This window comes from Capsicum annuum, chromosome 3 (assembly GCF_002878395.1).
Source record: "Capsicum annuum cultivar UCD-10X-F1 chromosome 3, UCD10Xv1.1, whole genome shotgun sequence".
Taxonomy (NCBI): Eukaryota; Viridiplantae; Streptophyta; class Magnoliopsida; order Solanales; family Solanaceae; genus Capsicum; species Capsicum annuum.
In genome coordinates this window covers 136,978,978-136,991,952 of record NC_061113.1, presented here as the reverse complement: position 1 = coordinate 136,991,952, position 12,975 = coordinate 136,978,978, and the positions used below count along the sequence as shown (strand labels likewise).

General features: G+C 37.9%; 1 protein-coding gene across 1 annotated transcript; it reads left to right on the top strand.

Annotated features, from left to right (window-relative positions):
* The first annotated feature begins 613 nt into the window (after nt 1-613).
* On the top strand, nt 614-12,657 carry LOC107863643 (calcium-dependent protein kinase 2). Its single transcript, XM_016709668.2, has 8 exons — nt 614-1,430; nt 8,230-8,373; nt 8,483-8,635; nt 10,432-10,547; nt 11,470-11,637; nt 11,735-11,862; nt 11,947-12,046; nt 12,149-12,657. Exons 1-8 carry the CDS (start codon nt 722-724, stop codon nt 12,221-12,223), a joined length of 1,593 nt encoding a protein of 530 aa, XP_016565154.1. The 5' UTR covers nt 614-721; the 3' UTR covers nt 12,224-12,657.
* The last annotated feature ends 318 nt before the right edge of the window (nt 12,658-12,975 follow it).

The window sequence follows — 12,975 nt, the reverse complement described above, 5'->3', positions numbered from 1 at the left end:
TGTTTGTGTATGCTTGTTCTTGATTTGAGTAATGATGTTTGGAGGAAAATTCAGTTGCCGAATGAAATTAGTTGTGGTGTTAGGAGTCGGTTATATTGTTGGAGTTGGATGGACAATTGTCGGTTATTCTTGTTTTCTAATTTTGGACGAAGAAGAAGACTGCTAGTGAGGGGTGAGGGTGGGGGTGGGTGGGGGTGGGGGTAGACGAAGAAGAAGACCGCTAATTACAGTTTTTTTTTAATTAAAAAAAGTTAAAAAAATTGTTATGATTAGATATATTATTAATGAAATAATTTTCAATGTATATATGAATTTATAGTTAAAAATTTAAATTAGTTGGAGGAGAATTTTAATTATTTGGAATGGATTTGATATTTAATTTGTGAGTAAAAATAAAAACATGATTATTCAAATTTTTCTACAATTATATTTTTTTCTTATTTAATTAAATTAATTTTAATATTTAATTTATTATTTAGTATTTTAAAAATAACTTAGAATTTAATATAATACTTTTTTTTTAATTTTTAAATGACGTGATAGATGTGCCAAACATGGCAATTGACATAGGGAAAATATATTACACTCATTAAAAAAAAATTTAAAATATTACTTTTTAGTAGTTTCAGGTCTTACGAAACCCACTTAGTACAATGTCTGAAGAGCATTTTGCCTTACTTTCATTCCTAAACTCTTTTGTTGATTCTTGATTCCTCAGATAATGGGTATCTGTTTGAGCAAAACTAAACCAGCAGAGTCCAAGTCCCATGGGCACCATAGATCAGGAGGCGGGGGTGGGGGAGGAGGACATCATCATCATCGTGGAACCCATCAAACTCAGATACAGTATACAAAATCTCCAGGCCAAGAAGCTCAATTACCCACGAGGCCTCAAGCAAGTCCAAAACCAGTTTTCAAGCAAGAAACCATTTTAGGTAAGCCATTTGAGGACGTTAAGGCACACTATACACTAGGTAAAGAATTGGGTAGAGGTCAATTTGGGGTGACATTTCTTTGTACTGAAATAGAAACTGGTCATCAATATGCTTGCAAGTCAATATCAAAGAAGAAGCTTGTTACAAAGTCTGATAAGGCTGATATGAGGAGAGAGATTCAGATTATGCAGCATTTGAGTGGACAGCCAAATATTGTTGCATTTAAAGGTGCTTATGAGGATAAGAGTTCAGTGTGTCTTGTTATGGAGTTGTGTGCAGGTGGAGAGTTATTTGATAGGATTATTGCTAAAGGACATTATAGTGAAAGCGCTGCTGCATCAATGTGTAGAGCAATTGTTAATGTTGTCCATGTTTGCCATTTTATGGGTGTTATGCATCGTGACCTTAAGCCTGAGAACTTTCTCTTGTTAGACAAGAGTGAAAATGCTGCTTTGAAGGCAACAGATTTTGGCCTGTCTGTGTTCATTGAAGAAGGTAAGTCTGGTGTATGCTCTCTCTTAGTATTATCATTTTTAGTTTTTTATTACTACTTGTTGTCTTGTATGCCTCGATTTCCTTAATGTTGTGCTGTTGTTACTGCCTATTTCTTCATCAATGTTGTGGTCGAGGGTCTATCAAAAATAACTCTCTACCTGCCTAGGTAGGTGTAAGATTTGTGCACACCCTACCCTCTCCAAACCCCATTGGTGAGACTATACTGGGTATGTTATTGTTGTATATAGCAGCTTTGGGATGAGTCTAGTGCTATCAAAAGTGAAAAGCGCAAAACAACTCTAAGATCCATCGGGCATTTAAGCACAAATAAAGCATGAAATTTAATTAAAAAAGGCGCAAATGGAGAAAAATACAAATATATATATGTTCATTCTGAGACTAACAATTATAAAGCATGGATGACAAATATATGGACAAAGAATTAGATAAAGAATTATGATAAAATGAAATATCAATTGTTTTAGTGGTCAATGAAGTGGATTGAGAATGTGAGTCTCGGGTTCAAACCCCAGCGGAGACAAACAAAAACACTAGGTGATTCTTCCGATTTGTCCTAGCCTTGGTGGACAGAGTTACCTGATATCTGTTGCTGGTGGGAGGTGGCAGGTATCTCATGGATTTAGTCGAGGTGCGCGAAAGCTTGCCCGGACACCACGGTTATAAAAAAAAATTGTTTAGTGTTGTCGCTTTAGGAGGCGCTCACTAGGAAGGAAAAATGTCTTAGAGCCTTGGTGATGAGACTGAATAGCCCATTAAGTGAAGCGATGCGCTCAACACGTTTTGAGCCTCAGTTCAGGTCTTAAGCACGCTTTAAGCGCGCCTTTGGCAACATTGGATGAGTCTCTTTGGTGGCAATTCATGTGCAATCATCAAATCACAGACCTCCATATTTTCAGACCTATGTCTCCTATCTACATAAAAAAAGTAATTGTATCTATGTAGGCTAAGATCCTAATTGTTAAGTTTAGGAGCATATGGCTTTATCTGGTTAGACTCCGGGGATGATCACATCACTAAAATGCTTGTTAACCCAATGTGTCTATGCCAAAGAGGCCTCACTTCTTACTGGAAAGATTTTGTAACAATAATTGTCATCATTTCAGGATAAAAGTAAAATCCACTCCTACCTTTTTAGCATGGTAAATGATTTCTCACATTTTAATTTCCTTTTAAACTTAGGTTCTTAGAATTTGTCGTTAATGTCTCGACTCTACTCAGATTGACATGTAAAGTTATATTTGTGCAGCCTATTTAAACTCCTCTCCCTTGCTTAGGAAGTTCAGAATATGTTAGGCCTGACTGAGCTTCTATGAACCAATCTTACCATTATTTAAAATTGGCTATTCCATAAGATGATAGCTCATTATCTGATTGAGATAATTCCTTTCCCTTAGTACTTCCTTTTTAAAGTTCCACAACCTAGCAGGGTTTGCATGTTTTTTTTTTTTTGAACTTGGTAACTTTGTATTATATCACACAGTACATGGGTTGTACTAAAACCTTAATATACAATAGTACTCCTAAATCCACTGCTCGATATCTAAATTGAGTCTAGAACATCAATTATCGAGACAGTATCATTAGAGTATAGTTGATTACACCAGAATCATAGAAGCAAAATGAAGTTGAGTTTAACCTTCAGCACACTATTCTCTATGCTCTCAAAACATCTAGAATTCCTTTCTTTCCATAGCACCAAGTTATTAAACTTGCATTCCATATATTCTGTGTTGCTCCTACTCAACCTGAACCCTTTAGACTCAAGGGTCTGTCTCCAAACCTCCAATTTATCATTCACATAACACCCCCTTCCCCCCACGATTCATCAATCAAAACTATATCATCTGCAAAAAGCATACACCAACGCACCTCTCCTTGAATACGCACACATCCATCACCAACGCAAACAAAAATGGGCTAAGAGTTGATCCCTGATGCAACCCTGTCAAGACAGGGAAAGGCTCTGAATATGCAAAAATTAAATATTCAAAATTTGACCTAGGGACAAAAATGGGAATAATAAATTTTTTTGTGATTTTTTATTTTTTTCAACACAATGAGACCCAAGATTGACTTCGTGGGAACGAAATCAAGCTCGGCTCTGATACTAGATGATACGAACCAAAATACATACAACGAAAACAACACCAAAGCACGGAAAAACAAGGAAAACGAGACAAAAACTCAAAAGGGTAAAAGGATAGAAGATTGACATAAATCGATAAAGAGAGGACAATCAAAGGGTATATTAAACCCTAAGACCTTCCTATCATTATAACACGACCTGAACCAGGGCCTAGTCGTGTCGGGTGCCTCATTCCCAACCGGGATCGGAGACCACCCCCAATACTCAGCCATAACCACCCTACACTCGATGTCGGATGAATTCTGATTATATAGCATAACAAGATGGGAGCAATCATAAATCAAATACAGTCAACCGGTGTCAGCCCCAATACCAATACCAATGCCAAGGCGTACACCAATACCGACACCGCCCATGCCAACACAAAGTAGTCTCACAAAGCCTCTATCCGAAATCAAAACAACATCTGGTCGGGGGCATAGCCAAAACTAAAGTCTAAGAAATAACCAAAAGTATGAAATGATATCCATAACATGAAATGGAGTCTTCCGGAGTATGGAAGCTCACCACTTCAATCCAACACAAAGTTGTTCCCGAATCCAAGATCACTGAGTAGGAGTAGTATGGCCGGTTTCTGCATCGCGTAGGGATACAGCGCCCGAAGACGGGTTAGCAGGTGAACGCTAGCATGCACTCAGGAGTAAGGATAAAATAATGCCAACATTTAAAACCAAACAAATAACCATATGCAATCACATCCATACATATATATATATAATCCATGCCGGGGAAAGGGAACCGAGTTTAGCATGCATTTAAAACCTTAACCTGGGTTTGTGTAGCTTTACCATCATAATCCACCCACGGGCTATATGGGTCCAGTGTTACACCCTGAATGAACCCCAATGCGTGTAGCCGCACGAATCGAAGATATCACAGGGGCTAGGGATTCCCGTGTACCCTTCGCCCTCCATGATACATATATACGAGTATAACTTAGGGGATTCCCGTGCACCTCACAAGTATAAGGTCACCATGACCGACCCTCATGTCGGCAAACATAAGTTTTCATTGTCCGTCCATCGGACTCACACTTTCACGGTAAGCTATCACCACCCACCATTATTCCCCAATTAAAACCATTAGCACATAACCAACCAACCAATTCTAGAAGTTATTAACCAAGGCTTTATGAAGTGGTATCGTCATACCGACTATAGCTTACAAGCAATGTCATTAGCCAACACTTACAGGATTCCTATGTACCCTAAATGATTTCCAATTTATCAAAACCATGGCCACCAAGGCCTTTCCAAATCATTTAAAACCATTTAAACCAATTTAGGTTCCATAACAATATTATGCAATAAATAGTTTCTATAAAAGTCAAACTATGTGACAAAACCATTTTTATAGGCATTTTAACGGACATGTTGAGGGCACATAGTTTCCAAAATCAAAACCAAGAACCAATTGACCATTCCCATGAAACCACATGTTCAATTCCACAATTTTAACATGAAAACCATAAGAAAAACATGGAAAAACAATATTCATCCATTAACAACCAAAACCCCCCAACATATAGTTTAAAACCAAACAATACCCACAATTAAACCATGAAAATCATTGATTAAAATATGAATTTAGTTGAACTAACAATGAGGGAGGAGTAACATGCCTTAGATACCAAGGAATACAGAGAGAAACCACCCTTGTAAGCCCCAAATTGATTGTATGAAAAAAACCCTAGCCTTTCTTGAACCAAGAGCCTTGAGAGAGATTTAAGAGTGTTTAAAGTGTTTTTGATTGAGAATAATAGGGTAAATGAAGTCCCAAAAATGTTTTAAGTCGTGGGGTCAAAAAGGGTTTAAAGGGGAAATGTCCAAAATACTCCCAACTTAAATTGTAAAAATCACCGCAGGAGGGTATGGTTTGACCCCTCTAATCGTACCCACATGATACAAGTGGTACCCTTCACTCGTACCTTGATCAGAATATTGGACACCACAGTTTGTCCAATCATACGACTCTTTTACCTAAATCGTACCTTCTTCATACGACCAGTACCCTCAAACTGTCTCCAAGATAGATTCAAAAGGGGTTGGACACTGTCCAACATACGAGTGGCATGACTCTCTCGTACCATCTCCATACGACTTGTATGGGGTCTAGTCGTACCTAGGACAGTACATGATCAAGAACACACTGCTTAACATCCGACTTGGGCCCCCTAGGTTGTACCCACATCATACGACTAGTAAGTGAAGTTCTATAATGTCCAAAGAGTTCAAAACTCAGGAAATTTTCTAAGGGTCAAAAGCCAAGGTGTTTCACATTCACCAATAAACACCAACCTCTTACGAGGACACCACGGGAAGGATTCCCGAGCAACCCACGTTTCTCACAATCAAAGAAAGCTCCCAACAAGCTATCATTAAAACAATCTCAAGTGTCAACTTACATTCAAAATCATCTAAGTCTAAAATAAGGAGAGTCCTAGCTATTTATAGGCCAAAGGCCATTTATTACAACTTGGGCCCAAAAGTGACCCTAAATGCAAATTGGGCCCAAAACTGATCCGAAAGCCCAAAAACTCAACATGATGCATCTTCATTCTTCTAACCTTCTCATGGGGGATCACAACGTTCTTCTTCATCTTTAAATCTTGGCCATGCGGCGCTTTCACTTGCATCACATGCCCTCTCATCCCACATTAATAAAATCCCCCCTCTTGTCCCATTAGATTCTAAATATGCTTGCTTAACCCATCTGCCTCCCCACGTCTGTTTGGCCAATCCTGTGACATTACCCTCCAATTTTGTTTCTTGAAGGCATATGATGTCTGAGTTCCATCGCCATAACATGCTATTCCCCAACCTCTTTTTATCTCTGTCGTTTAATCCCCTAACATTTCCAAGACACTAACTTGAACTTCATCAAGAACTATTCCTTGTGTTTCTCCCCCTACATCTATTCCCATTGTTTTAAAATTTAACATCAAAACCCATCAGACTTCTTAATTCTTGCACTCCCTTTGTCTTAGCCTTCTTGATCTCATTACCCTGTTCTAGCCTTCTTGCATGTCTGCAACTCTCTATCTGTAGGAGGAGTTCTGTAGCTTCCTCTTCATGTCCTTGAAAATCGACCCCAAACATTTTTCCCAATTTGATTAAATTTTGTTGCACCTAATTGGATTTCTTTTTTCGTCCCTTGTGTGATCAGTTGTTGTGTCATTAATGGCATTGCTTCATCAACCTCCCAATTAACTATCTCTGTGTCAGCAGATTACTCTGTCGCCTCATTATTACCCTGCTCAGCACCACTGCAGTCACAATTTATTTCCAGTTGTTGTTCTTCCTCTTCATCTGTTATCAGCAATCCCCACAACCCCATCTCTTCCCTTAGTTGTGTTGTCTTCCCCACTATTTTAGAAACTGGAGCTTCACCATGCATAGTCATTTGCGCTTCTATGTCTCCAAATGAATTAAACGTGCTCTGTTCTTCTGAGAAACTTCTTATTTCACCTTGAAAATTATTTTCAATCACTTGACCTGCCAGATCTGGGCCTTTGGTCTTTATGTTAGGCCCAATATCCAGGTCCATTCTAACATTCTCACTTAAGCGATTCACGTGCCCTGCACATGGTAAAGACACGTTTCTCTCAGTTGAAACCACATTCCGGAGACTAGATCCTGTGATTCTCTTGCAACATCACGGATAGGCACCTCGAAGAACTTCTGGGTAAAGCTATGGACCGAGTAATTTTCCTCTCCTTTTCCGATGTCACTTTCCGGTAAGAATTCAAATCTAGGCAAGCATTCCGACCATATTTGAAGATGAAATATGATGCCATTTCGCGATATAGCCACTTCTCTTGGGATACTACTACCACCATTTGCAACCAAAATCCTCGCCCATTTCATATGATTCTTAAGCTCTGTTTCTTCCTCCGTTGCCACCCAACCCCCACAAATTCCTCCTATCTCTTGGAAAATCTTGTTTGAACAGAGATGAAGAGGAATTCCCACTACTCTAATCTAGGTCTCCTTGGTATTTGCAGATACAGGGACACACCCTGATGTTGGCTTCCACCATTCAAGGAGAAATCTGCTACTCTTCCATTTCCACTGGCCTCGAATAGTCTGTTCTACCATATTTCTATTTGGGAACTCAAACAGAAACATGTCATCATTCAACTCGTAAATATTTATACCAAAGTCTTTCTTCCAGTTTGTTGAGGTCCATCTTCTGATATCGGCTAAGGTTGGCCTTTCCTTGGTCTTCTCGCTGCAATAACCAACTTGGCATCTACTTAGCAGGAAGAGACCTGAACATCCATTTTATCCCGAACCTCAACAGTTCCTTTCTTGCTTTTGATCTCCGCCTCACGTAGGTTCCTCGATTGCCATTTGCTTTCTTGAATAGCCTTAGTATAAGGGTAATCTGTAGATGCCCTTGTGCTAGGTATTTGCACCTTCTCCCTCTGGCATTTAATGAACCTGTCTATCTTTAAAGCAATATCTAACCACCCAGCATTCAAAGCAAGCTCTGGTATGATTAAGCCTGTCCTTTCCCCTCTATATAAAGATATAATACTTATAAATCTCCCATATTCATTGTGTTTCTTTACTGATGCTACCTCTGTTCATACTCTGTTTGGGCTGTAATAAAATAATGGCATTCGTGCAGGTAAGGTGTACAAGGATATAGTTGGGAGTGCTTACTATGTTGCCCCTGAAGTCTTACGGAAGAGTTATGGCAAAGAAATAGATGTTTGGAGTGCAGGTGTTATGTTGTATATACTACTCAGCGGTGTGCCTCCCTTTTGGGCAGGTAAAGTCAAGTACTCTCTTCTCTATAATTATCTAAATAATTATCAGTTTACTCTGTGGTTTTATCTAGGACTTTTTGTTTTTATTGGTTTCTGGATTCTGCAATGCAGAAACGGAGAGGGGTATATTTGATGCCATATTAAAAGAAGACATTGACTTTGAAAGTCAACCTTGGCCTTCTATATCAAGTAGTGCAAAAGACCTGGTCCGCAAGATGCTCAATAAAGACCCAAAGGAACGCATTTCTGCTGCTCAAGTTCTTGGTATGCATCCTTCAAAAAATAGCTCGTTTGCATCCTTCAAAAAATAGCTTATTGACTTTGATAGTGGTGATGGTTTCACATTGAGTAGTAAGATTAGCCACTATTGCTTTCTAAATGAAACCTTGAAGGATGCAAAGTGTAGTTTTCTATGAGTTTGGTGGTTTTGCATAAATCTAATTAAATTTGTCTTACAGTTTGCTGATGGTTTTGCTTCATAGTTAATTCTTTCTTGATAAATAAATAGGTTTGGCTTGTGAATAGTGTTATAAAGGTGATCGCTTCATCCCTTAAAATGATGGAGAGATATAAAGCAGGGGTTATCTGCTTATTACGAAGCAATGAGCTTCTTAGAAATGTGCAATTTATACTATATGGCTCAAAGTAACTTTGCGAGAAGTGCTTAACTCAAATTTTCAGGAAAAGAAAATAGTGGAGGGAAATTGGACATTTAACAATTTTAGTACTAGGACTCCTCTTCACATAAGCATCATCGTTCCCATCATTTTGTGCTTCTTCTTCGAGGTTTACACCTTTTCTTCTACTACATTTGCTTCTTTCTTCTTTTTGTTCTTCTTCTTCTTCAAAAATTGTCTTCTTCTAGCATGTGAGTTCTCTTGCTCATTTGATTCCAGACCTTTTTTTTGCTTCTCCTTTCTATTTCTTAGCTCAGTTACTGAAACAATAAAACAAGAAATTGATTGCGGCAAATTAGTTTATTTTATGACTAACTAAATCACCCCAACTAGCTGAGAATCGAAGCGTAGTTGTTATTGAAGTTGTTATTGGTAGATTAGTTGAAGTCGAAAATTAAATTCCAGATTGAAGTTATCTCTCTGGCCTTGTCGAGATATAAAGGTGTTCAAATTGGACTTAACCCGAAAGAAAAAAAGATTTTGAGAATGACACCAATACTTAGATTATCTGATATTCACTCGGAAGGGTTACAAAATGCTTTGATGTTAAAGTTAAAACTCAGGTTCATGTATGCCAAAATGGCATTCTTGTGGTCAAAGCAAAGTTCCGCGGATTCTTCGCTTCCAGTGCCGCACCCATATTGGGTTCTCCAAAAATACACTACTTTCAGAGTATCCGACACACACCCAATGACATTTTTGAAGAGTCCGAGCAACATAGGTTCCGATGGATTTCAAATCACTTGATTTCACATGGAGCCTAGGAAATTTTAACTGCAACAGGCGATGCTAATTCAGTTTGTTGGCATCAAATACCTCCGCACACAATTACTTGTTGTAAGAATTGTAAACCTTAAGTAGTCATATCAGGTGATAAGAAAAAGAACAGATGCTATATCCAACAGATATGAAACCTAAAAGATCGTGTAACACCAAACATGAGAAAGCCTGGATAAACATGAAATACAGAAAATTTGCATGTCATTTCTTTGAGGTGACTTACTGTTTGCAGCTCGAAATAGTCTGGATTAGTTGCCTTTCCTATTTCTTCATTTTATTTCAAGGTAAATGATATGGTTTACTTACTTTCAAATGTTATTTCATCATTGGACAGCAGGACCTGCTCCCCATTGTTTTAAATCTTGGATGAAAATTATTGTTTTATGGATAAAACTTTAAAGTGTTTGATCCCGATTTATGCTTTCACTCAACTGTTGCAACAAGAACAAATACTTTTGCTATTCTGGTTAAGCATTGAAACTGAGATTACTTAGACCATGCATATATGAATGCCATACTTATTCGTGAACATCAAATACACATGCGATTTTTTTTCTTTCATGTAGTGCAGTCTAACCGAGCTTTTCATTTGCCTGGTGATAGAGCATCCTTGGCTCAAGGTAGGTGGAGTCGCATCAGATAAACCATTAGATAATGCTGTCCTCTCAAGAATGAAGCAATTCAGAGCTATGAACAAACTCAAGAGACTTGCTTTAAAGGTAATCTTGGTGTTAGTCAACTCTGATTTCGTTGCTGTAACTCAATACAACTAGACACCAATCTTTAGCTGGTTGAGTTTGCTATATGAATCTTCCATTTGTACCTATTTTATTCATTCAGCCTAATTTGATGCCAGGGGAAAAAAGGGTTTAAGCTGCATAATATCAAATTCACTTCTCTGTTTTATTTGCCTAAAGAAGAAATAAGATGAGGAAACCACTTACCTTTTGGCCTAATTATTTAGATGAGTAAGCAGTAGAAGCTTAGAACTTCCCCTTCTACATCAAACAAAAGAAAGTTAAATACGTTCCTTACTTTGTCCTTGTTATCATTTACTCATCCTGCCCTTTCTTTCAACAGACAATTTTTACCACATAATTATAATGTGAGTTCAAGCGACCATTTTTGTTGTGAATCATATTCTTGTGAATTTGGTGTGTTGGTGTTCTTCTAGATGTAAATCTCTGAGCATATTTCAGAAATAAACTTCGTACTCTTCTTTTAATGTTCTTTTTTTTCACACTAACCGACAGAAGCTTGACAATATTTGTTGCAAATAAGCAAATGTAGGTTCGACTATCGGATCAAATTGGGTGCAGACTGTCTTTGACATGCTACCTAATGTCTCTGGGCATATTTAGTTTCCTGATTTGGGCCTAGTGCAATTGCATGATTCGTTTTATCCTCCTTGTGAATTCTTTCTTCTATGAAATTAATTGTATATTGATATAACAGGCAAAAGTACCAGGTAAAAGTATATAACAGTAGAACACCTAATTCAAGGATATGATTCTTTACAAAAAAAATCCAAAAATCGATACGAAGTGGCAGATCATATTTATTCGCTCTTGTGAATTCATTTGTAGAAGTATCCTCTTTACAGAACTAGCTCATTGCTAATTGAAATGATTTTGGGACCAGGTCATTGCTGAGAATCTCTCAGCAGATGAAATTCAGGGGCTCAAATCAATGTTCCATAATATTGACACTGATAATAGCGGCACAATCACGTATGAAGAATTGAAGAGTGGATTGGCCAGACTTGGATCAAAGCTCACAGAGGCAGAAGTTATGCAATTGATGGAAGCGGTAAAGCAGAATTACTTGGAAGATATTAACTGCTTCTTCCCTTCACTTTGTTGTCAATTGATGTGCCATGAAATAACTAATGCCTTGTGCTCTTCAGGCTGATGTGGATGGAAATGGTTCTATCGACTATATTGAGTTCATCACTGCCACCATGCATAAACATAGACTAGAAAGAGAAGAAAACCTATACAAAGCATTCCAGTATTTTGATAAAGATGGCAGTGGGTAAGTCTCTTGTGCAAATGCAGCAGTGGATGATCAAACCTGTGGAATTGTTAAATCAGTTGAATTTTTTTTCGTATAATGCAGGTTTATCACAAGAGATGAACTCGAAACATCTATGGAAGAGCATGGAATAGGCGATCCAGCTAGTATAAGGGAAATAATATCTGAAGTAGACGCTGATAATGTAGGTTTGTTTAGTCTTTGATCATTCCAAAAAGACCGAACATTTGTTTTTCTGATAGGTTAAACGGTCATCTTAAGGTGTGCTAATTCTGTCACATTACAGGATGGAAGAATCAACTATGAGGAATTTTGTACAATGATGAGAAGTGGAGCTAAACAGCCAGGCAAGCTCTTCTAGTAACACGACTTTCCTAGTTGATGGAGGCAAACCTTGGGAGTGATTCTTCAAAATTTGCACTATGGACTGTTGCACTGCCATAGGGAAGACATCATACATGGCCAACCTTAACTAGTTGGAGTTTCAAAGCTCCCAAGTGGAAACCTGTAAATTGGTGATTATTGTTTCTAGAATCTATGTTCTCTGTGGTTCTTTTTTCTCACTTTTGTATAAACTACTTGTCTACTCATTAGTTACCAAGTTATTTTCTATCCCACAAAGATGACGGAGGAAATGGGTGAATATAGCTATCTACAATTTGAATGGGAGAAAATATCCTGTAAAAACCACTTGTGTTGCTTTTAGATTTCTTATATTCTAATATATAGAAGAGCCTTGGAAGCAGGCGAAGTTCGTCATGCCTGCTTTCAAGGGAAAACAAGTCTTTTCACAAATTCTTTTGTCAGATTGTTTACATCGCTACTTGTACTCTTTTGCCCATTGTTTACACCGCCTCTTCTCACAAGCTTCTTCTCACAGGAAATTGGTCTGCTGCAATTGTCTTTCCGTTCCATTGAAATCGTCAAATACGTTCCTACTTAGTTTCCTCTTTGTGGTGTACTACATATAGCTCTACATGTCAGCTGAATTTGGGGTTTTTTTGCTCTTTGTTAGCTACAGATATTTGTGATAGTGATTTTTACTATTTTAAATTTCAATTTTTCATGTGCCTTGGGTGGATTATTAGTATGAACGGTTGGAAAATTTGTATC

Excerpts from the sequence above, each read along its gene's own strand:
- LOC107863643 (XM_016709668.2), top strand. The coding sequence starts at position 722 with ATGGGTATCTGTTTGAGCAAAACTAAACCAGCAGAGTCCAAGTCCCAT. Across the intron at positions 10,548-11,469 it reads TCAAGAGACTTGCTTTAAAG|GTCATTGCTGAGAATCTCTC; the intron begins GTAATCTTGGTG and ends TTTTGGGACCAG. Across the intron at positions 12,047-12,148 it reads CTGAAGTAGACGCTGATAAT|GATGGAAGAATCAACTATGA; the intron begins GTAGGTTTGTTT and ends GTCACATTACAG.